Consider the following 24,181-nt stretch of genomic DNA (forward strand, 5'->3'; position numbering starts at 1 on the left):
AGGCCTCCCTTTCTCCATCTCTATTCCCATCCCTGGCACACCTGGAGCAGGGCTGAGCCCCCTCCAGCTCTGAGCAGAGCCAGGGGGTTCTGGGACACATCCATTTCCTCAGCCATCCTCCCCGGAGCACAGGCTCACCCCGGGTTTTCCGTGCCTCCCACGTGCCTGTTCCCGGGCATCCATCACGTGCTGCCGCAGGGACCAATGTGACAGTGACAGCTTTGGGTGTTTAATGCCCGTTTTACCAGCGTGCTCTGGCCCCTGAGTGCATCCATCACCGTGTCAGTACAGATGACCAGGACAATGCAGCAGCTCTCCCTGCCCTGCCTCGGCCCTGCACCTCGGGAAGGCTCCCAGCTCCAGGTTTTCCCCCAGAATGGAGCCCCATATTCCACCCAGGGAGCGCCCTCTTCCAGCACAGCAGCTTTGCCCTGGCGGGGCTGAGCTGTGGCTTTGAGGTTAAAGACGCAGGATTCGGGTCCTTCATTTCTCCTTGTCTTTCTTTTTGCCCTTCCTCTGGCTCGTCAGCTCACTGAGCTTCTGGTCCAGGCGCCGCTGGAGGTGGGCTCGCCTGGCGGGATCCAGGGATTTGTCCTTGGAGCCGCTCCCGGGGTACAGGATCCCCTCCCGGCTGATCCGCTGCCGAGCCTGCGCCTTGGCCTTCTCCCCACAGCCATGGACCTGCGGAGAGAACGGCCACGGGGCACGGATCATCCATGTGGGAGACAGGGGCTGTCGCTCCTTGAGCCTGGAATTCCTTTTGGCCTGCTCTGCATCCCCCTAAAATCACCTCCCATCATTTACAGCCATTATTATCATTACATCTTATTATATTATTGTGATGTTATATTAATTTACATACTTATATATGTTTATAATTTCAATTCATTATTTCATTATCATTGTTTACTATTCTATTTTCATTTTCTTTTTATTTACCTTCATTTTATATTTTGATCCTATATTTTTATAGATTTATTCTTATTGTTTAAAATTAATAATTAATATTTATTATTTTGTGTTTTATTAAATAATTTTTAATAGCTCCTCTCACACAGAATGAAATATAAATATCCATGTGCTGGGCTCTGAATACCAGGTAAATCATCCTTTGGGATGGTTCAAGTGGCTCCTTCCACCTCATTTCCATGAACTGGGAAAGGAGTTTTTAGCCATCAATCCGATGCTTTAATGAGCTAAGTCCAACACTGGCATTATCCCTCTCAGGTGAGATCCTAAAATCCGATCCCTTTTCTTGGCCCATCCCAAAGTCATTTATGTTTCCATGGAGTGAGGTCCCAGCCTGTTCCCTCAGAGCTGTGACAGCCCTTCCTGGGGCTGACATGGATTTGAATCCCTACAATTGTTGGAGCCTTGTTACAGTTCAGCAGGGAGAGGCCATTCTGCAGGAATAAATCTCCATCCCCCTGGATGTGAGTGACCATAAATACAACAATTCCTTGCCATGGAAACAGATAGCTCTTGACAGAGGGAAAAGCTTGCCAAGGATTTATAGGGCTGCTGAGCTCCCAGGGGTTCCACAGGGTGAGGAACAAGGACACAGGGAATTCTGAATTGCTGGCCAGGCAGCACTGCACCGTGCATGACCTGTCCCCAGGATGCAGAGACAATCTGCAAAGGGCTGGGGTCATCCTCAGAATGCAGAGGGAACGTGCAAAGAGCTGGGAATTGAGTCCAGGCTCCTTGAGCCTGAAACTTGTGTTTCCCCATTTCTGCTCTCTGCCTCACTTTATCCACAGGGCCCCAGAGTGTAAGTGCCAGAAAATGGTAAAGAAGTGCACAAAATGAGAGGAAAACAGAAAATCCCTCAGGAAGAGGTGAGCAGAGCCCAGGTGTCAGCACCTGCCAGCCCTCTGCACCTGAGCTCAGCACAGGCTCTGACACGGAGGGCTCTGCTCAAACTCCCTGCCTGGGAAGCTCCACAGGGAAAATTCCCAGGCTGAGCCTGTCCTGCCCCTCCTTACCTCGGGGATGTGGTGGCTGAGGCAGAAGAGCCGCTGGCAGTGGTGGCAGAGCTGGCCCAGGGTGGTGACAGAGGCCTTGCAGCGGGGGAAGCCACAGGTCCTGTCAGCTTCCATGGCAGCGGAGATCAGAGCGTCGAAATCCTCTCCGGCCGCACTCCCGACCGCTGGTTTTCCTGGGAAAGGTGAGCACTCACCTGGCTTGGGGCCTGGGAACAAACCCACCCTCCTGCAGCCACAGGGCAAACTTTTCCTTTACATCCTTCAGTGTGGGCCAGGTACTCCCCTCAGCTCCTCTCCCCACTCTTGGGAGCCTCCCATGTGATTCCTGAGACTCTCTCCTGGAAAACTTTTTCCTGTCACTTACAGAATGTGCCTCCAGGTATCCAAACCCCTCTACCTGGATGCTGCAGCCAGTTCCCACCTTCCTGCAGCTTTCCAAGAGCCACATGCCCCACACCCAAATCCCAAAGTCCCTGGAGCAAACCCACCAGGATCAAGGAAGAGCATTAATTGTGCTGGTTACAAAAAGCTTCACCCACCTTTGGCTTCACTCTTGTCCTTTTTCCTTCTGCCACTCTTGGGCTCCTGCACCTTCCTGGCCGCCTCCTCCCGCCTGGCTTTCTCCCTCTGGACTCTCTCCAGGTGCAGGGATTTCAGGTCCACTTTCCCCAAGCCCTTGCTGCTTTCCCCCGGCTCCGCAGGGTCAGGGGTGTTCCCGTGGGGATGCTGGGGCTCGGGAAGGGGCTTGGGAAGGGGCTCAGGGAGGGGCTCGGGGGGCAGTGGGGGCTGCTTGGGGAGTCTCTTGCGGACGCTGATGTACCTGTCCCGGCCCTCCCCGGAGCTCAGGTGCTGCAGCCCGTACTCCTCTGCCAGCACGTGGACCAGCATCCGCTCGTGGGAATTCAGGGATGTTGGGAAATCCAGCTGCGCCTCGCTGCTCGCCAGGAAGGCCACCAGCATGGCCCTGAACCTGTCCCCACCCTCCTTTGACCCTGAGCCATCCCTCCCAGCTGTGGCAGCACTCGGGGAGCTCCGTGCTCCCGGTTTCTGGCTCCCTGCTCCAGCTGCTGCATCCTTGAGCTTCCCAGCCGGAGCCGGCCGCGCTTTGGGGCCCGGTGGTTTGGGGCCCTGCTGGGGCTGTGCCCTGCCCTCCCCGGGGTAGTTTTGGGGCACGAGGTCATCCAGGTACTCGAAGGCGGAGCGCACGAGGCCGTGCTGGGACAGGTGGTCCAGCAGGCGCCGCAGGAAGGGGCGGCTGCCCACGGTGTGGCTGTCACACACCACGGCCACCTGGCGCCGCGCCCGCGTCACCGCCACGTTGATCCGCCGCTCCTCGGCCAGGAAGCCCACCTCACCTGGGGAAACAGCAGGGAAGGGATGCCAGAGGGGACAGGGACCCTGACAGGCAGGGGGACAGGTAGGGGGACCCCACGTCCTCCAAGCAGGAGTTTGGTCCAAGGATTTATTGGCTGGAGGGTAAGTGTTGGCTTTTATGGGGCTCCGCTCACAGCTGTTCCCCTCCCTACCTGTGCTGCACAGGCTCCACACTGAGCTCCTGGCTTTGGGAAGAGGATGGAAGGCTCAGGGAAAGGGGAAACATCTCCCTGCCTGGCCCATGACGCAAGCTCAGCTTGGAGCTGGGAGCAAACACAAGATGGAGCAGTGTGGAAAAGGCTCACCTTGCAACAGAGGAGGGACTGCAGGTAAAGAGCTCCCCCCTGCCCCCAAATTCCCTGAGGTCTGTGGGAACAGCCATTTGGGAGCTCGGGGAGGTTTTGCTCTGCTCACAGACACATGAGAGCCGGCAGTGCTGGGATGACTCAGGCAGGATCAGGCAGTGAGAGTGGAGCGTGGGTGGCTGCGAGCTCCCAGCTCCAGGGAACAGTGAGGAGGCCAGGCAGGAAAAGATTAATGCCTCTGCCAGAGCAGTGCCCAGCCTGGCTCTGCCTCAGCAGCCTCATTTGTGCTGCCTTTGAAGGGCAGGCTGAGGGGGAGCCCCTCTCCCTGCTCTGCAGGTCGAAGAACAATTCCCAGTTTCTCTGATGAGGTTTTAACCCAGCTGCAGGGGCAAATCCAACTCCTTTGAATCCTGGAATGGTTTGGGTTGGGAAGGACCTTAAGGCCCATCCAGTTCCACCCCCTGTCAGAGACACCTTCCATTATCCCAGACTCCAAGCCCTGTCCAACCTGGCCTTGGACATTTCCAGGGATGGGGCAGCCACAGCTTCTCTGGGCAAGCTGTGCCAGGGCCTCAGCACCCTCAGAGGGAAAAATTTCCTCTTAAATGAAGAAGGTTTCCTGCTGGATCAGGAATGGCTGCAGAGGGACAGGTCAAGGAGAAGCCTGTCCGTGTCCCCAAAAAAGCAATTTCTGCCCCACACCCTCTGGAATGAAGACAGTTTCCTGCTGGATCAGGAACGGCTGCAGAGGGACAGGTCAAGGAGAAGCCTGTCCGTGTCCCCAAAAAAGCAATTTCTGCCCCACACCTGAGCTTTGGCCTCTCCCTGTGCAGGAGAAGGGGCTGTGGGACACTCACCCTCCCAGGGCCACCAGCTCTCACCAGCACAGGGGTGAGTCACTCCTGGATCAGGACTATTCTTAGTGCTGTCCCCACCTCCCCATTCTCCCTGCAAGGCTGCTTTTCCTCCTCTAGGCTTGGAAAAAGAGGCACCTCCTCCTTCTATTCATATTTCCCCCTTTTTTTCCCCCCTTCCAGCCCTCAGCATTTCACCTCCAGCAGCACAGGTAGGGCCACAGGACTGTGGGTTTGGAAAGGGAATTGATCCCAGCATGGAACAGAGGTGATCACAGAGTGATCCTGCTGAGCCAGCTCCATCAAACCTTTCAGTTCCCTGCACAGGAGCCTTGCCCCCAGGGCAGCAGCTTTTTTCCAGCTATTAACTTCCACTGCAGCTGCTGATAGCAAAGAACTTGATTTTCCGCTCTAGATTTTGCTCCCCAAAGCAGCATTTTCTGTGCATGGCTTAGGATGCCAGCTCCTGCTCACTTTCTGCAGGGAATTCACCCCAAATGGGATCAAAACCCAAGAAATTAGCCCCCAACCCCAATAAATGTGGGGCTAATGGGATGTGATATTCTTAGGGTGGTGGGGGATGCCAGCTCCTGCTCACTTTCTGTAGGGAACTCACCCAAAATGGGATCAAAACCCAAGAAATTACCCCCCCAACCCCCCTAAATGTGGGGCTAATGGGATGTGATATTCTTAGGGTGGTGGTTTAAATAATTTCTGAGGCCTCAGGGGCCAGGGAGCCTTCCAAGTGAGCAGTCCTGGACCTGCTGTAGCACAGGAGCCTCCTCTGCAGCCCAGACAGCACATATATTCATTAATTAAACAAAAAAGCCTGAAAAGGGAGCTGGTTTAAATAATTTCTGAGATCTCAGGGGCAGGGAACCTTCCAAGTGAGCAGTCTTGGACCTGCTGTGGCACAGGAGCCTCCTCTGCAGCCCTGAGAGCACATATATTCATTAATTAAACAAAAAAGCCTGAAAAGGGAGGGTTTGCCAGTAAATCCATCCAGAGCCAAGTGTTAGAGCACTGCAATTAAACCACAGCACTTGGCTACAGGACTTGCTCCTCATTCCCAGGGGAGCAGCGCTCCAGCAGCCAGGTCTTACCTTTCCTGTTGGATCTGACAAAGGACAGGATCACTGCCTCCTTCTCCCTTCCCTGGAAACCATCCACTGATTTAATTTCCAGCTCGGGGTGGCTGTGGCAGAGGTGCTGTCGGAGCATGTCCACCTGAGAAACAGGCCAAGGGTAGCTTTTAAAGGAAATACATTAAATGTATTTAATGGCAGGGTTTTGGGGGAAATCCCTCCCTCCCAAACCCACAAGGATGAGCATCTCCTGGGGCTGTGAGTGGAACACCTCCACGGCCCCAAGCTGCTCAGAGGTGCAGGAGTTGGTCCCAAATGCTGGTTAGATTTGGCTCTGCAGGTCTCTGGGGTCTCATGGTGCTCTGTGTGCAGGGACAGGGGGGATGCCAGGACAGGGACAGCTCACCTGGAGGTTGTAGGGGGCCACCACAGCAATGTCCTTGGCCTTCACACCAGCATCCACCAAGGCCTGGACGTGCATCCCCACCAGCTGGACCTCCCCTGGGACAGGAACAGAGTGTGACAGGGGACAGAGGAATGTGCCCACCTCCCCCAGAACAGCAGGAAAGGCTGCCATGAAATGGTTATCCAAAATGGTGCCCGGTTCAGAGAGATGTAAGGGGGAAAATGAAATCCTGTATGAATTATTTCATGGTTCATTGGCCGGGCTTCTGCTTTGCAGCAAAACACAGCAATAAACATCAAGACTCTGCAGTGAGCTGTGCCAGAAGGCTGCCTCCCAAATTTGGGGAGATGTGCCTCTAATCCTCTGTTTCATATCTCTGAGTTCTCTCAGACCAGGCTTTTTAGCTCTCCACAAGAGCTTCTTGTGTTCAGCAGGGCTCTGAGAATGCTGCATGGAAAAATGAGGCACTCAAATGATGGTGGGGGTCAAAGAGAAGGTAAAAGATATTTAAACTGGTAAAAACTGCCCTTGTGTTTTCCAGCCCGACTTTGCACTCAAGCTCTGCAATGATATCTTCTTTTTCAGGTGAAAAGCAGCAGAACTTGGTGTCCTAGGAAAATCCATGCAGAAGAACCAGACAGGATTTCACGGAAAGGAGCAGACTGGGAGGCAATTCTGAGCCTTATCCACTGTCTTTCCAAAACAGGCCTGTGCTCTGCCTGCTGCTATTTACCCCTCCTTGCTGTAAAGCCCCTGCCACAGGGATTCTCCACCCTGTCCCAGCCTTCAGCATGGAGAAATGTCCCTGCAAGGGGACACGGCAGCAGGAGAGGCCACCCACAAGCTGGACACTGTCACCAGAGCTCCAACACAGCTCGGAGTCCCTGGAGGTTGAGGATTTATGGAGGGAAGATCTCTCAGCTAAGCAAGGCTCTCTGGGACCCCACCTTCCCCAGGGAGACATCTCGGGGACGTGACCTAGCCTGTGGTGGGCTGAGCACCTCAGTCCATCCATTGTGGCCAGTGGTACCTGGATTCCCCTTGGACTGTTCATCCTCCACTTCCAGCTCAAACAGGCCACAGCCAGCGGTGTCGATGAGCAACAAGGGGATGCTGGTCTCTTCTGTGTCAGAGACACCTGGCAGGTCCCTGCACAAGGTATTTGGGAAAGGAAAGTTACCAACGCTGCTGTTACAGCAATATCCACTCAGGCTGTGCCTGCCCCATCCCTGGAAGAGCCAGGCTGGATGGGATATGGAGCAGTCTGGCCTAGTGGAAGCTGTCCCTGCCCATGGTGTGGCACTGGGTGGGCTTCCAACCTTCCAACCCAAACCATTGTGGGATTCCATGACTATCATAGCAAACGTGGACACAGAGGGCAACTCTGCATCACTTCTGGTTACAGAGCAAAAAGGACAAACTCCCCCAGTAGTGTCTCCTCGATGAAACAACGGCTGAAACAAAAACGCTGTCCCAGCCTCAGGAGGAGCGGCAAACTGCGCGGGGAAGGGACAAACGGGGACGAAAAGGACATTTCATCTCCTGCAGCAGCAGCAGAGAGCTGGAACCCACCTGAGCAGGTGCTGTGCCACGGAGGGGTGCGCGCTGAGCCGGCCGCCGTAGAGCTCCGAGGACGCCCACTCCATGATGAGCCGGTGCATGCGGTACTGCACGGTCAGCATCCGCACCGCCCGCTCCCCGTAGTGCCCCGCCAGCCGCTCCATCAGGCTCAGGGACAGCCCCTCGGCCGCCGCCCTGCACGGAGAGGCACCTCAGAGTGGGAGTGTCCATCCCCAGGCAAGGCCCAGGGCTCAGCCAGCCCCTCCCGGCACACGCGGGGCGGAGGGTGTCAGTGGGAATGCCCTGGGAGCAGCCGCGCTCCAGCCCCGCTCAGCACCTTCGTGTGGCTCCTCTGGGGTGGCACTGTCACCCCTGTTCCACCCGGGTGCCAACAGTGCTGTCCGTCAGACCCTCCTCAGGGACAGACTCTTGGACACTGATCCTGCCCCTGTAATTCAAGCAAAGCCAACAGCATGGACTCTGGAGTCACCACCCTGGTGTTCAAGGAACACCCTGGAGGTGTTCCTTGGAACACCCTGGAGGTGTTCAAGGAACCCTGGAGAGGTTCAAGGAACAACTGGATGTGGAACTCAGTGCTCTGGCCTGGTTGACAAGGTGGGGATTGATCACAGCATGGACTTGGTGGTCTTGGAGGTCATTCTCAACCTCAGTGATTCCATGCTCCATCAGTGTAAGGCTGTCAGACCCTCAGGGACAGACTCTTGGACACGGATCCTGCCCCTGTAATTCAAGCAAAGCCAACAGCATGGACTCTGGAGTCACCACCCTGGAGGGGTTCAAGGAACAACTGGATGTGGAACTCAGTGCTCTGGCCTGGTTGACAAGGTGGGGATTGATCACAGCATGGACTTGGTGGTCTTGGAGGTCATTCTCAACCTCAGTGATTCCATGCTCCATCAGTGTAAGGCCACAGTGGTGTTACTGCAAGCTCAGCCACAGCATCAGCATCACCCACTGCAAAACAGCATGGACTCTGGAGTCACCACCCTGGTGTTCAAGGAACACCCTGGAGGTGTTCCTTGGAACACCCTGGAGGTGTTCAAGGAACCCTGGAGAGGTTCAAGGAACAACTGGATGTGGAACTCAGTGCTCTGGCCTGGTTGACAAGGTGGGGATTGATCACAGCATGGACTCGGTGGTCTTGGAGGTCATTCTCAACCTCAGTGATTCCATGATTCCGTGCTCCATCAGTGTAAGGCCACAGTGGTGTTACTGCAAGCTCAGCCACAGCATCAGCATCACCCACTGCAATAGGATGAGAGCTTCACCCCAAATTCTGGAATGCTTGGTGCCCACACAGCCAACCCTTGCTGCTTTCATCAAGACTCCTGCTGCTCCAGCATTTCCATCCTTCCCTGGCCGCTCACCCTGGACTGAGGCCTGGATGCACTGCACTCATTGCTTTTTCAGCCACTAAACCCCCATCACATCCAGCAGCGCTCCTTGTTCATATATGTGGCAGAAATTGATCAAATTCCTACAGAATTCAGCCTTTCATGAGCCTGTTTGCTTCCTCCTGGCCTCACAGGGGGTTTGCTGGGAGGCACCATCCAAGGAAGAAGGATGGAAGTCGTTGCCCTTGGATTTTGTGAGCCTACAGAGATTTTTCATACTGAAGCTGACACTGAGCATGCTGGCGGCTGCCAGACACAAGGAAGCAGCATGAAGATGATGGAATGATGACAGGGAACAGCTCAGGAAAACGCTCTCCATCAAGCTCTGGGGCACAGCATGCATCCAGTCCCTGCCGGGGGAATTCCAGCACTACACGGCCCCACAGCAGGCAGATTGTTGTGGCACCAGCCAGCCCTGCCACGCTCACCACAGGCACTTGGGAAATGTGACAAGAGACTGCCAAGTCATTAAACCTGCAGAAGGGACAATTAAGGACAACTCTTTCCAAGAAGCCAGGCCTCAATAGCTCTCCTCCTCGCTGAATCATAGGATGCAGCACACAGGCAAAAAAAAAGGGGAAAAACCTCTGGATGCACAGGGCTGCAGGATGTGGGAGGCAGCAGTTTGCCAGAGGGGGCTGGGGTAGATGGGATGAGGGGACACAGCAAGGTGTGGGGTTGAGGGATGCATTCCAGACATAAGGAATTAACTTGATTCTCCCAGCTGTGCTCTGCCTACAGAGCCTGGATGTCCTGGATACAAAGGAAATTGAGCAGGGAGAGCTGCTGGCACTCAGGTGCAAGCACATGCCTGAAACAGCCATTAAAGCTCAGAGCAAGCCTCAGGAATGCTGCTGTTCCCTACCCTTCCAGCAGCATTCCCACCGCAGGGATCCACAGGAGGTTATATGCTGAATTAATAATGAGGAATTTATCTGCTCGGGAATATTTCACCTGTTAATAACTTTCTGTTATTTTACCACTCAATTAATTCCTATGGTGGTTGATTTCTCTGCCAACAAAATCCTGAGTGCCCTGAGCAGATGTTTTTTACCTATTGATTGCTTCAGAGAAATAAAATTGGGATAAGAGGTTGGACAGACAGAACCATGCACTGGATGCTTGGGAATGTCTACTTGAAAGTACCTAAAGTACAGCTGGGAAAGGCAGAATTCCCAAACCCAGCCCACAGCAAGCAGGATTTGTTGCTAACATGGTTTCACCTTGTTTTGCCTGCAGGAAATGCTGTGCTTGGCCAGTCTGCCCTGTACGTGCCCAGAATGATCAGTACTAGGAGAAAACCAGGAATTGTTTCCCATGGAAGGCTGGGGCTGTGTCTTCAGCCATGGCATATTTTTTCTTATTCATCCCTGAGACAGGCGATGCTGGTGTGACTGATCCCTGCAGTGCACACTGGATTTGGCTGGAAGAGCCTGGAAAAGGAGGTCACTGTGTTTTCACAGCTCAGGAACCCACATTAATGGAGTTAATTCATGGATGTGCACCAGGACATTCCAGCTGTGGAGACTCCAGAGAAACCCAAGCCTGGCACTTCAGTGACCAAGTGAAAGGAAGCCCATTCAGACCTGCCATGGGAATCAGCACATGGATTTGGGATGGTGAAGACATCCAGACTGCCATGGACAAACAAGACGGCAAAATATCCCAGTGTTTGTTGAGAGCAAGGGGTTTGAGAAGCATCTGCCAGCATCTGAGGGGAGTAAAACCAAATTAATATATCAGAGCCCTGATGTGGACACGAATTCATGGGGAAAAGGATGGAATGAGGGTTCCACCAAGGCAAAGAAATGTTCCTGACAGACTGCAGGGAGTGCCCTGGCATGGAGATGCCCACAGGGACAAGGACAAACAGGAGGACCTCCAAGGTGGAAGCTGCTGCCTGTGAGCCTGGGCTGGAGCTGCTGAGGGGGAATTGGAGGGGGTTGGAATTTGCCAGCATGGACTGAAAGGTGTGTGGGGGGATGTCCTCTGATCCTGGAACAGCTCCAGGGGTGTCAGCAAGCAGGGAAGAGGAGCAGCCTTCAGGCCCACTGTCAAACATTCCCTAGGCCTCACGGGGTCACTGCTGGTAGGAACAGGAAAATGCTGATTCCATGGAGGAACAAGCAGGTAACAGCAAGGAGGACAGAGCCCCACAGCATTCCTGCTGCTGGACAGAGGCTTCCTGCCTGAGCAGGGCTGCCTTCCTCTGCTGTAGTAACAGCCGAGCCTCCTGCCAGCCTGGATTCATCCCAGATAACTTCAGACCCTTCCCCGTGGCCCCAAAAATAGGAGCCCACCCACTCCAGGCCCGCTGTCATCAATGGAGAAGGGGAAGGTGGGCGGAAGGGTTGGAGTCCTCCGCATGAATCATCCCTGGAAATAGCTCCTTGCTTCCCCTGAACCACAGAGGAGCTGGCAGGTGATTTGGGGCCTTTGTGGGAGCTCTGGAAATACCCACGGAAGGAGGTGGAAGGGATCTGCCACTGTGCTGCTTCCTGGGCCTGCAGGGAATGTGGAAAGCCCAAAACAGGGCTCTCCAGCATCACATTTATTTCCATCACAGTTGTTCAGGATGGAAAAGAGCTTTAAGATCATGGAGTCTGATGTTCCACCAGCATGCCAAGGCCACCAGTCAAAGCTGATGGAGAGAAAAGCACAACTCCTCAAGCAGGAGCAGGAGGAGATCCAGGAGGAGCTTTTTGCCTCCAGCTCTAGCCAAGGCTCCTGGCAGCAGCCACCGTGACAGAGCAGAAAAAAAAAAAAAAAAAAAAAAAGGCAGCTGCTATAATGTTTCTGGAGTGAAGAAAAACTGCTTTTGTCTCAAAAGAGGGAGCCAAAAGTGACACCAGCTGAGTGTCAGCCCTGTTCCAGAGTAACAGAGCTAGGATTTTTACTGTGTTTTGCCCTTAATCTGACAGTCTGGGGAAAAGCCAGGCTGAGGCTGCTGAGGTGGATCCAGCTGGATGGGCACTATGGAGCATTATGGAGCTATCATAAAGTGTCTCTGGGGAAAAAGAGGAACTTTATGCACCACTCACAGAAAATAATAATAACTCTGAAATTAGAAGGACCAAATGGCCAATTTTTTCTTGCTACCAACAAGATACTACTCCAAAAAGTGCCTTGCTTGGAAAATCCAGGCATGGAGAGCCAGCCTGCAAATTCCCAGGGAATAAACAGCAGGACACCAAGAGTGCAGGGCTCTGAAGAGGCTTTTGGAGCTCACCAGGCTGGACACCTCCAGGCAGTTCAGCATGTGTTTATCACCTGCCAAGATCTGCAGAACAGCAAGCTTTTGGGCATCTGAGAGAGGTAAAATGAGAGGATGCTGCAGCCCCAAAATGCTGTTCTCACTATCTCCTGGCCATGTGCTGGGAGCTGCTGCTTGCCTTGGATCTTTCATTTCCTGTGTTCAAAATCCAAGTGAGGTGGCAGATATGTGTCTTGTTCATTATTTTCTGGAAGCAGGAGAGGATGTTTATGAAGTCAGGCCTATTTCTCTGCTTCTGTGGTTCAGTAATTCCAGATCTTGTGCTGCCTAAACCAGATGAACATGAGCACATTTATATTTTAAATTACTCAAAGATTCCTCAGTACTCTTTGCAGCATCCCCCTGGAAGCACAGGCAATTTGCACTATCCACAGATCTTTTCCACAAACTAACTGTTCTTATTATCCTTGTTGTAGGGACTGGGAGGTTTTATAATCCCTGAGGTGTGTGATAATGCAGCATCTCACTGGGCCAATTCACATATTAATACATTAAATAAATAAACGTGGAAACCACAGAAGCAGAATTAAAGGAAAGACTTGGATTAGCCTGAGGATGAGCCCAAATGCATTCCACAGAGCCTGCAGGCAGCACAGATCTCCACCATGAAATGTCTCCAATCACCAGGATTCGGAAGCTGCACAAAGAACAGGAGGATCCAGGATTTTTACCTGTGGGAGATGATGGTGGGGGGCAGCTGCTTGTGATCCCCAGCCAGGATGCACTTGGGAGCCTTCAGCAGAGGGATCCAGCAGCTGGCTTCCAGAGCCTGGGCACACTCATCAATCACCACCAGGTCAAAGTGGGTTTCAGGCAGCAGCTTCAGGGGGCCGTCCGAGGAAGCACCTGGTGGAAGGAGAAGGTTCCCAAGTGAGCAGGGGAGCAAGGAAGAGTGAGGAACCTGCTCTGGAAACAAACCTCACAAGCTGTAACAGTGATTGAGGCAAGTGAAATAACGTTTCCTTGCAGAGATGTAGGAATTCAGCCCTGCCAAACACGTAGCCCGTTGATATGTGTAAGTCAGGATTGTTTTTGCCAGCTCCTCTTTGTCCTTTTTTTCCCCCTGGCATCTGGGCCCAGAAGCTTCCAAGTATCTTTGGGAACAGCAGTGAAGCCCAGATGCCATCTGGGAGCTTCATCTGGAGCAGAGCAAGGAACACCCACCTTCCTGCTGCCCCCCAGTGCCAACAAAACTCCTCATGCCCAGCACTGAGAGGGTGAGGGACTGGGGATTCACCTGTCTGGTAACTGAGGGACGCCCTGAGAGGGGGAATGGGCTGACTCTGCTCCTCCTCATGGCACTGGGAAGAGGGAAAGGAGACTGGAACCAGACAGCCACATCAAGGGCTCATTTTTAACAGCAGAAGTCCATTTGTAACATTTGTCTCCTTACAGACATCCTGCTCTAACCCAGACCTACTGGTACTGATCCATACATTGATCAGAAATATGAATTCCAGGGGCATCCAAATCTCCCTGCAGTTCACAAAGGAGAAAGATGCAAAAGGAGGAGGGCAGGGTGAAGAAGCCAGTCTCCCAGACCAGGAGATTTTTATTTGCAGAAATGGTTTTTTCCAAAGCTCCTGTGCTATTGCAGCTCCGAGAGCAGGGATTTGGCTTTGCCACTGTAAATCCTGCTGCCTCTGCAGCTCTGCATCACTTCAGACATTCCAGTTTGCCACCAAAGACACTGTTTTCCTTCCAAATCTGTTTTCCAGCCTGTATGAACTTGCTCTGGTGAGTTGTACAGTCATAACTCAACTTTTGCCATTTACACAGAACCCCAGCTGGCTGGGAAGATCCAGTTCCAGGGAGAATCACAGCTGATCAACAAAAACACCCGTTTTACTGGGAGAAGGAAATCTCCCTCTTTCTTTCAGGCAAGTAAAAAGAAATGAGAGGCCAACTCCCAGGGACTAAGACATGGAAGGATTTATCTGTCCACTAACATTCATTCCAGTCACTTGCTGTTTTATGACCTAAAATTATTGATGTTTCCTTTCAAGAAATCACCTTTCAAGAAATCTTTGAGCAACCAGATCTGAAGATTTTGAGTATGAAAAACCCGAGCCAGTAAAGCCCTTCCACAGCTGCCAAACCTTCCCAGCTGCAGCTGCCTGATGGACACCTGGACCTGCTCCCTAAAATCCTGTGTCACATCATTTGGGTGAGTGCAGAAGCAGCCACATGCAGCCTGGGAGCAGGCTCTGGAAACACGTGCTGGGTTTCATCAGTCCTGGCAAGGGTCCAAGCAGGGAAGCTATCCCATGTGATTTATGCAATGGGGAGCAGATTGCACACCTCCAGCAGCACTTGTTTACTCACTGCACTCCCAGCTCCTACTCACAGCTAACAGGGGCCCTTCCAGATCCATCTTCTGTGCTCAACAACATCCTGTGCCACAGTGGAAGCTGGGAGAATCCCACTGGGGAGGGGTTTGGGAGGCTTTGTTGAGCTCCCAGGAGCTGGGAGCAAGTGTGCCAGCCACCCCAGGATAGCTGCCTTGCAGAGCACGTGGTTTAGCTGGCAAAGGGAGGGGAAACACCAGCAGGAGGATGTCACACCTGTGTTGGTGGCAAGGACAACGCTGGCCTGGCTGAGGGCTGCAGCCATGGCAGCCTCTTCTCTCTCCTTCAGCTCCTTCCTCAGGGTCTTGATCTCACCCAGAAAATGGCTGCGCTCTCCCTTGTCTTGGGCCTTTTTGGTTTTGGCCTAGAAAAGAGAAAAATTTGGATAGAGCCAACGGCTGCTACTCAATTCTGACCATGTTTATGACCAGCCAAAGCATCTGGGCATGGAGCAGGGAGGAATGTTTGGGAAGAGGGGTCTTGTTCCTCTGCTGGGGGAGAGACTGGGATTGCCTAGCTTGTTCTGAGGAAGCAGAGCCCTTCTGGAAGCAGGAGGGCTCCCCAAGCCCCAGCACCAGCTCTGCCACCTCAAACTGGCCTCTCTGAGCTGCTGGAAAGGATCCAGAGCAGCATCCAGACAGGCCCAGGGCTTTTTTTAGCAGGTATTAAATGTATCTACCACCCCAACCCACCAGCACTGGGTACCAGCACTGCCAGAGCAGCAGCCACGGGACCACAGCTCAGCTACAGCTCACTGAGCAATCCCAGATGGAAATTTGGGTTATTTCCCTGGAGGTAAGGCTGATGACTTGGGAAGGATGCAAAGGCTGCAGACAGAAGCTCTTAAAGGCAGCCAAAAGAGTAAGACAGGCTGGTTCCTACAGTCATGCCATGGATGGATGGATGCATTTTCCAGGGTCTAACATGGATCAGTTCAGCCCCCTGCTTTGGCTGAATTCCTGGGTATTTAAAACTGTGAATCCTCCCTGTGTCTGTCAGGTGTCATCAAAATGGGTTCAGGAATTCCAGGTGTGGGATGACAGGCCCTAACGACTGAGGTCAGTCTGGATGTCACCCATTCCTAATTAGGCATTAGGAATATCAACTCTAATCATCCCCAGCTGCCTCACATGAGCTCTCTCATCCCCTCATTGGGCTGGGAGTCTGTTTAAGGCTGCTCATGGTGTGAGCCTGGCTTCTTTCTTGGATTCCCTGCCTCATCCTCCTGGACTGCTCCCTGATCTGCTCAGCATCCCTGGAGCTGGACTGGCCCTGGATCTGTGCTGCATTTCCTTCTCAGGTACTGTGGGGCTGAAACCTTGCTGGGGCGAGGACTATTCAGAAGCTGAAGTCCTGAGAATCTCAAACCAGGCAAGGGAAGGAGGCACAAAGGGGTAGGAAATGCCTCAAGGTTTTCATTTCTGTTACTGCTCCTTCTGTGGGCTGGGGAGAAGGGGAGGAGAGAGAAGAGTCAAAACATGGAGCAATTGTTCCAGGGAAAAGTAGGGAATGTGGCAGTGGAGAAACAGAGGCAGGAGGAAGAAAAGATGGGTCAGGACCTTGGAGATGAGCTCTCTGCAGCCAAGGGCAGCTTCTGTGACACACTCCTCCCAAGGAGATGAAAGTGAAAATTAATCACCAGTCAGAAAGATGGAAAATAAATTAAGAAGAAAAAAAAAAAGGCTTTTGGACAGTGCTGCCACCAGAAAAGGGAAAGAAAATAACCTAATTAGCATCAAATCCTCACCCCAAGTACCAGAGCTATGTTGTAAGGGAATGTTAGAAAAATTAGGGTGAGAAGGAAGAAATTAAGGATGCATTTTAAAATGTGCTCTGCTTTCTACTTGAGGTGGCTGAGAGTGGGAGGCAGTATCAGGACAGGCAGACAGCTTGTTAGGAAGTGAATTAATGATGGGAATGTTTCCCTGCTAAAGAGGAGGGCATGGATCAGGGCAGACAGGTGATGTGAGGGGCAGCAGCTCCCCACACAGCAGCAGGGACTGGAATTTTCCTATTTCCATGAGGGATTCAGGCAGAAGGCGTTCTGCCCTCCAGCACACAAAGATAAGAGAATCCCAAAATGGTTTGGGTTAGAAGGGATCATCTCCTAAGGGCAGGGACACCTTCCACTATCCCAGGCTGCTCCAAACCCTGTTCAACCTGGCCTTGGACACTCCCAGGGATGGGGCAGCCACAGCTTCTCTGGGACATCCATTCCAGGGCCTCCCCACCCTCACAGGGAGGGGTGATCTCTGCCCTTCTCCCGGGATCACTCCGGGCTGCACGCGCTCCCCGCACGTACCCAGGCGTGGTCGATGTCCCTCCTGATGTCAGCCACCACCTGGGCGTTGTCCCCGCGGGCCAGCACGGCGTCCAGGGAGTGCTGCTGGATGGGCTGGAGCAGGCGGGCGGGGTGGCCCAGCCGCAGCAGCCGCGCCCTGCCGCCCGCCAGCCGCTCCACCAGGTTATCCACGGCCACGTTGGACGGGGCACAGCACAGCACCTGCCGGGGACAGACACCGTGGCACCTCTGAGGACACCCAGCGGCTGCTGCAGGGGGTGGCCGAGCAGAGAGGGAGAGCTGAGTGCTTCTGTCAGGAATTAAGTGCCGGCATCGCCACAGGTAATTCCCTCCTGGCTTTGCAGCACTTCTGTAGGGACCCCAGTGAACCCCAGACCTGAGCTCTGCCAGCACCTCCCTGGAGCTGGTGGGGAAGTTCCTGGTCCCTGCAAGCCAAGCCAGGCTCTGGATTAGCACAGATTCAACAGGAGCTGCTCTAGCTGCCACAAAGCCCAGGAGTGTGCAAAATAATCATAGAAACCTGGAATGGTTTTCCCACCCAGTACCCCCCTGCCATGGGCCCTGACACCTTCCCCTAGCCCAGGTTGCTCCAAGCCCCATCCAACCTGGTCTGGGAGACTGCCAGGGATGGGGCAGCCACAGCTTCTCTGAGCAGCCTGTGCCAGGACCCCACCACCCTCACAGAGAAGGATTTCTTCCCAGTATCCAACCAAAATTTCCCTTCTTCCCATTTGAAGCCATTTCCCCTTGTGGTACCACCCCAGTTCCTGATGAAGAATCCCTGTAAAGCTTCCCTGTAGCCCCCTCCCATGACTGCAAGGCTGCTCTGAGGTCTCCACATGAGGAGAGGTGGTCACTGGTGGCCACGTGAGGCGGTCCCTGTCACCAGAGCCCTGGCAGTGAGCCTCACCTTCAGGCCCTGCTGCACAGCCTGCAGGATGATCTCCACCAGGGTCGTGGTTTTCCCAGTGCCCGGAGGCCCGTGGATGATGGCCAGCTCCCTCTGAGCCAGGGAGAAGGACACAGCTTCCTTCTGGGACTCATCCAGGGAGGAACTGAAGAACTCCAGAGGCTCTGGGGAGACAGCAGGAGAGTCACTGGGACCTCAGCCCCAGCTGGGAAGAGGCTGAGAGCACAAATCCAGAAGTACGTGGTGCTCTCTGCAGCTGGCCCAAACCCATTTGATAATGAGGAGAACCTTGGCAGGAAAGCACTGAGGGAGCTGGAAGACCCCAGAAGGTAAAAATAAGCTTTTTATGCTTCCAAAACAAACAGGCTCCCTCCCCATCCTGCACCCATGCTTCCCATCCCCTCCCCAACCCTGATACTTGGCCTTTGAACAGTCAGTGCTGGAATTCCCAGAATTTAAGAGACATTTAGCTTCCCCAGCATCAAACAGGTAAGTTTTCCTGGCTCTGGAGGGAGCTCTGGGATTGTTTTGCAGGAGAGAACCAGCATCTTTAGTGAAATTTTCAGTGAAAATTGGGGAGGAAGTAGCAGATCTGGCAAACAAATCCCTGCCAGTGAGCAAACCCAGTGCAGCAACAGTGAAAAATCAGAAAAACCTACAGAGGCTGTGAGCAGAACACAGCAGCCCTGTGTTGGTCAGCCAAGACTGGGGATGAAGGCAGGAAAAGGTACAAAGAGCAATTTAAATGATAAAACTAAAATTCATTTCTGCTTTAATAAGGGAGAAAAAAGAGAAAAGAATATGCAAATCACATTAGAAGAGAATTGGTTTCACTGCAGAGACTGAATTCTCAAAAGCTGCTTTTTAACCTCCCAGATTGATCTCATTTAGGCCCAAATTTATTCTCATCCCCCCCTCTAATCCTAATGCTAATCTCCTTGTTCATTATGGGAGTTAATTACAGCAGGGATGATGACTCATTACACCGAGGTTTCCTGAAAATAACGTTCCCACAAAAGCTTATATAAGACCCATCTCTGGGTATCCTTCCCTGCTGGGCATCATGTGCTTCATCCTTCCCTTTGCATCAAGGGCTGGATTAAAAACACGGGGCTTTCTTCTGGTTTTAGGCAGGTGAACCTGTGTGTGGCACTGGCTTTTGAAGCAGCACCACCAAAGGAGGTGAAACAAAAGACACTCATTGAGAAGGTGACGATGAAGAGAGAAATGGGGCTGAAGGTGCTTTTTGCTGCCACTCTGCCTCTTGGCTCATATGTAAATTTTGGGTGAGTGTGTTAATGACTAAGACAAAACCAGAAGCATCCCATGGGCTGGGGGAAAAAAGCAGGAATAGCTTCAAACCTGAGAGGCTTTTCCCACAGTGAGGAACAGCTGGGATGTGGGAGTCATTGATGCTTCCTTGCTCAAGGATGAGCAGAGGAGCCTCTCCAGGCCTGTGCCCACCCTCATCCCTGCCAACCACAGGCTGCCAGGAGCTGCTGTGTGGGAAGGCTGGCACTGTGCCTCTCCTGGGCTGGCCACACTGGTGGGGAGGAGGGAAAAGCCTCTTAAGGGATGCTGTGGCTCCTCCAAACTTCTCCCTGCAGCAGCTGGGCTCCAGGTATCCTCACCTGAAGAAATCCCTGCAATGGTGGCCAGCTAATTGTGCCCTGATGCACAACTCCATTTATTAGTGTTGAAAACCAAATTTCCTTGGCCATCCAGGTTGGTGCCACAACATTCCCAGGGACTGAGATGCTTTTCTGCACAGTTCCAGCAGCTCTGCTGAGGCAGTGGGTTGGGGGGAATGACATCCAGGCCCAGGAAAGGAGTCTTTGCACCAAAAATGGATGGGAACAGCCCTTCCTGGGAGGAAGAGCCCAGGTTTTCCACAGCTGGAAGCCCTTTCCAAGGTATATTTCTGACCAAGAGCAATTCAGACCCCCACCCCCAGCAGCTCCTCCCTACTGGACAAAATCCAGCTGGGTACTTCAGCCTGGATCAGAACTTGCCTTGCTCTCCAGACAAATATCCGGCAGCTGAGTTGTCTGGACTGCTTAGTTTTCCCCAAGAATCTCAGAGGCCTCTCCATGGCCATGGTGATGACAAGAGGTGTCACAGGGCAGAGGGATGAGGAGCATTTCAGGTTCTTTTTGCAAGTGACTTGTGCCAAAAAGCCAAGAAAGTCTTGCTGGAAATCCCTGGTGCTTCCCCAGGGCTCTGCTGCCAGGCTGGCTTTTTCTGGGGACGTTCCTGCCTTTTCACCAGGACTGCTTCTTTCCCTTTACAAATCTTTTGACAGCCATGGGCAGAGTTGGACACAAGCCAGGCCTCTGAAACAGGAATGAAATGCTCAAAAATGAGCATTCCTGACTTTCTCCAGCCCAGGAGCACAGGAGAGAGCTGGCAGCTATCAGTGACCTGCACAGGTACAGCAGAACCTGCTTTCCAAAGGGAAAAGGGACATGTCCCTCTTGGATGGCCAGGAGGAGCACAGCAAGCAGAGCAATGCTGGCCTCTGCTGGCAAGAAAAGCCTCTCCACTCCCTGCAATCCCAAAATATAGGGGTGCAGAGATCCCACATGGACGCTGGGAGCAGGGGAAGATGGTTTGGAGGAGATTTCAGGCGTGGAAGCTCCAGCAGGGCCACGGGTGCAGATCAAAATGGAAGGGAGACAAGGAGGGCATTTTTGATGGGTGAGCACCTGGATTCTGCTTCCCAGGGAGTCTGATAAGGGCAATATTCCTGCTCAGTTCAGAGTCTGCCCTTTCTGGAAAAGTTGTTCTCCCCCTTGGAGCCTTCCTGGAGGCAGCAAGGTGAGGTGTGGAATTGCTTTGTGCCAGTCCCAATCTTTGCTGCAGATCCCAGCTACCCACTGGAGATCCCTTCCTCGCTATTCCTTAGGTTATTCTTCCCACAGCAAATCCCTTGTTTTTGTCTTATGCCAAGGGTATTTATTGTTGCATATTTAATTGTTTTGAAAGGATCTGGGCTCTGATGTGTTGTGTTGGGCTGCTGATGTCTGGTAATTAATTACTGAAATGCACAGTGGTGTCAGAACCCACCTACAAGATTCCCTGATTGAAAAATTAGGATTCTCATCTTGTCCCCCACAAATTAAAAAAAAAAAACAAAACCAAAAAAACCAAACAAAAATCAGCTTCAGGCTTCTGCTGCTGCACATTGCACCTGCTGGAGTGGATTCTGCCCTGTCTCCCAGCTGTGGCTCCCTGGTTCCTGAGGGAAGTGAGCTCGTCTCACGGTGTTGACACAGATGTGTGTCTAGACAGCCAATTTCAGGAGCTGTCCAGGGCTTATTGACTCAGCCTGCTGCTGATGGGTTTGTTTGAAACCAGGTAATGGATGGGATGAGACAGATCCCCAAAGAAACCAGGCTAATGGGTGCTTGGTCATGGAAGTAGAGGCTGTGACACAGAAAAGCTGCCTGAAGTTGGTCTGGCAGAGCCCTTCAGCACAGGGCAGGCTTGTTCCAAGTTATTATCCCTTAATTCCTGGCTGGTACAACATCTCTCTAGGTGGGGAAAAAGCAGCTCTGAAGGGAGGAGGTAACTGCAAGGCCTTTGAGTTCATATTGCACCTCTGTCTGTCTAACGTGCCTCCATCAATACTCCCAGTGCTGAGCAGATGGAAAATTCATCTCTGCCCAGCCTGGCACAGCTGAGTGATGTGGGGAAAAGGAGCTTTCCTTCATTAGAGGCAGTTCTGCTCCCTCAGGGGTAAATGCACTGTTGAGGAAAGTTGATTGATTAAAATTTAATTCTTTTATTTAGTATTAAAACCTTGAGTGCACCAAGGTCCCCGGGCAGCCAAAGGGCTAAAAGGTTTGACTCAGACTGGGATCAGTGCTTAGAGAAATGGGGACAGGACTCATTAGCACCCATTTTTTGTCCCTGGCACATCCTATCAGAAGTCAAGCCTGGCTGGAGGGGAGGGGGGAGAGGCAAACCATGGTGGAGAGCCAAATCCAGGACTCCAAGGAAGACAAACAGTGCAGGGAGCTGGGGAGGGGAGGAAAAGGGGCAGAACCCTGGCAGGGATGGATGGCACGAGGGGGGAGAGCAGCCCTGAGCTCTGTACATGGCTTAGACACAGCCCACCCTCAGCCCTCACTCCCTGATTTCTGCACCCTTCCCTTCTGCCAAGGGATAACATCCATTAGCAGGTGTTGATATCTGACACAGCTGCTGATCAGAGGCTTTGCTCTCCCCAAAAGGTGAAGCTGTGTAATTTAATCTTTGTTTCTTCCAAAGAAGCACAGCAGAGTAGATACTACTTATATCCAAGATTTTGTCCAGGTTCTCTCCATGAGGAAAATGTGCCCAGTTTAGACCAGTATGAACACAATGCTACCAGTTGCAGCACTACTGATGACTCGCATTGAACACTGGGGTCTTTTCTGGAGCATGTGTGGGTAAAAACAGGGATCAGAGCTATCTGTGCTCTCGTGGGCAATTCCCAAGGATGCCCACCAAGCCTGATAAAGAAAGCATCCTTACTTGTTTCAGGGAATGCCCTGGGAGCAGAGGCAAAGAAGAGGACGTCGATCAGGTCGGAGGCTGGGCCACCCCGGTACTGCTTGAGTGCAGTCAGAGCTCTGCCAAAGAAGGGAAGATCCAGGTTACAGGCACAGCAGGAATTCTCTGGAGACTCCCAAGTGCCCAGAGACGAGCTGTGAGTAAGGACTGAACTCTTCCACAGCTGAACAATGCTACCCCACAAGACTAATCCCACACAATTCCTGCATCTCCCAACCCTTGCACACACATCCCTGTGCAGATCAGGCTTCCACTGCCCATTGTCCCTGTTTGGTACAGCCAGATGTGCTTTTTTGGGATGTTTATCCAGCAAGGAGCTGTTCACTCCTCCTGCCAGGATGGAAAAGGCCCCACACAAAACCCAGAGTGTTCCAGAGGCAATGCAATGGGACCAAAACACAGCCTGGAGGGGGAAATGGAAGAGCAGGACCAGCCAGCAGGTGGGTAAACTGAGGCTGTTGTGAGCCTCTAGAATGACAAATCCAGACTGGGAAGAGCTTTTCCAGGCTAAACTTGTCACTCCTCATCCTGCTGGGCAGAGTGAGCCGGGCTGAGCCCTCACCTTTTGAGCCTGTTGTAGGTGACATCGTTGGCCAGCTTGAGCAGGCGGAAGGAGCGCTCGTGGTCCACGGCCAGCTCCCCATCCCGGGGCTCCTCCAGGGCCACTGTCACTGCCTTGGGGGTGACACGTGTCACCACGCCCGTGCACAGCGGGTCCCCCTGTCCCGCCGACTCGTAGAGCCCCACGATGTCCCCTGCAGAGGGTGGAAGGGAGGGAGTGAGGTGGGGCAAATGTGTCACTGTGCAGGGAAGCTGCGGCTGCCCCATCCCTGGAAGTGTCCCAGACCAGGCTGGATGGGGCTTGGAGCACCCTGGGCTAGGGGAAGGTGTCCCTACCCATGGCTGAGGGTGGGACTGGATGGTCTTTGAGGTCCTTTCCAACCCAAACCATTCTAGGCAGTGTGATCTCTTTCTTTGGAGAGACAGGAGTATCACTGACCGGGCCCAAAGCTGTTGGAGGGCAGCTCGGTGTCCGAGTCCCGCTTCCTGGGCTGGAATGTCACGAGCAGACGCCCGTAGAGGCCGGTTCTCTGGCTGCTGACCTGGAGCTTGAGCAAGCAGACACCTCTGCGCTGCAATTCCTTCAGGGAGACGCTCTCCTGCCATGCCCTGCGAACCACACACGGGTGGGAACACCACGGGGTGAGGCTGAGTGCCACAGCTCCAGGGGACAGAGCGGAGTGCCCTTATCCTGGCTGCTGGCACCTCCATCCCCCTGGCTGGGTAAGGACGAGCAAGGCCATCTGAGAGGGCGACTTGGTCCTGTGGGGGCGAGCCCAGCAGGATTCCCCATGGATCAGAGCCCTGTGGGGTGGGCTGGTTAGAGCAGGGGCACTGCGGCAGCGTTCCCACCGGTGCCAGGAGGGTTTCCTAGAGGAGACGGGGAGGATCTCTCAGGGGTTCCATAGGTGACAGCGGGTCCCAGCTGAGGGTCCCTCAGTGTTCCCCAGCGGTGACAGCGGGTCCCAGCTGAGGGTCCCTCAGTGTTCCCCAGGGGTGACAGGGGGTTGCAGCTGAGGGTCCCTCAGTGTTCCCCAGGGGTGACAGCGCTCCCGTGCCCCTCAGCCGCACGTGTCCCCGGCCGTGGCCGCCCCGTAACCCCCCGGTGCCGGTGCCGGTGTGGCGCACCTGCTCTGGGCCAGCTCGGCCTCCCGCTCGTCCCGCAGCAGCCCCAGGTGCCGCTCCACCGCCTCGGCCGCCATGGCCCCGCGCTGGCCCCGCCCCCCGGCGGCGCTGGCCCCGCCC

The 24,181-nt window shown here is 53.5% G+C and overlaps 1 protein-coding gene across 1 annotated transcript; it reads right to left on the reverse strand.

The window, feature by feature from the left end:
- Window positions 1-215: 215 nt before the first annotated feature.
- On the reverse strand, window positions 216-24,163 carry IGHMBP2 (immunoglobulin mu DNA binding protein 2). The gene is made up of 15 exons (XM_039706603.1): window positions 24,065-24,163; window positions 23,376-23,545; window positions 22,938-23,130; window positions 22,337-22,434; window positions 17,819-17,982; window positions 16,909-17,109; window positions 14,823-14,970; window positions 12,930-13,104; window positions 7,582-7,764; window positions 7,040-7,158; window positions 6,010-6,104; window positions 5,622-5,745; window positions 2,525-3,340; window positions 1,986-2,158; window positions 216-681 (listed from the first exon to the last, which is right to left on the reverse strand). Exons 1-15 carry the CDS (start codon window positions 24,136-24,138, stop codon window positions 484-486), a joined length of 2,931 nt encoding a protein of 976 aa, XP_039562537.1. The 5' UTR covers window positions 24,139-24,163; the 3' UTR covers window positions 216-483.
- Between the last annotated feature and the right edge of the window lie 18 nt (window positions 24,164-24,181).

The sequence above is a fragment of the Passer montanus genome, unplaced genomic scaffold (assembly GCF_014805655.1).
Source record: "Passer montanus isolate IOZ18808 unplaced genomic scaffold, ASM1480565v1 scaffold195, whole genome shotgun sequence".
In the NCBI taxonomy this organism is placed as follows: domain Eukaryota; kingdom Metazoa; phylum Chordata; class Aves; order Passeriformes; family Passeridae; genus Passer; species Passer montanus.

Bases quoted from the DNA above. Each gene is read 5' to 3' on its own strand.
- IGHMBP2 (XM_039706603.1), bottom strand. From the start codon at position 24,138: ATGGCGGCCGAGGCGGTGGAGCGGCACCTGGGGCTGCTGCGGGACGAG. The intron at 13,105-14,822 runs GTGTGACATCCT...TCCTTCCACCAG, and splicing joins TGTCCTTGCCACCAACACAG to GTGCTTCCTCGGACGGCCCC. The intron at 2,159-2,524 runs GTGGGTGAAGCT...CACCTTTCCCAG, and splicing joins GGACAAGAGTGAAGCCAAAG to GAAAACCAGCGGTCGGGAGT.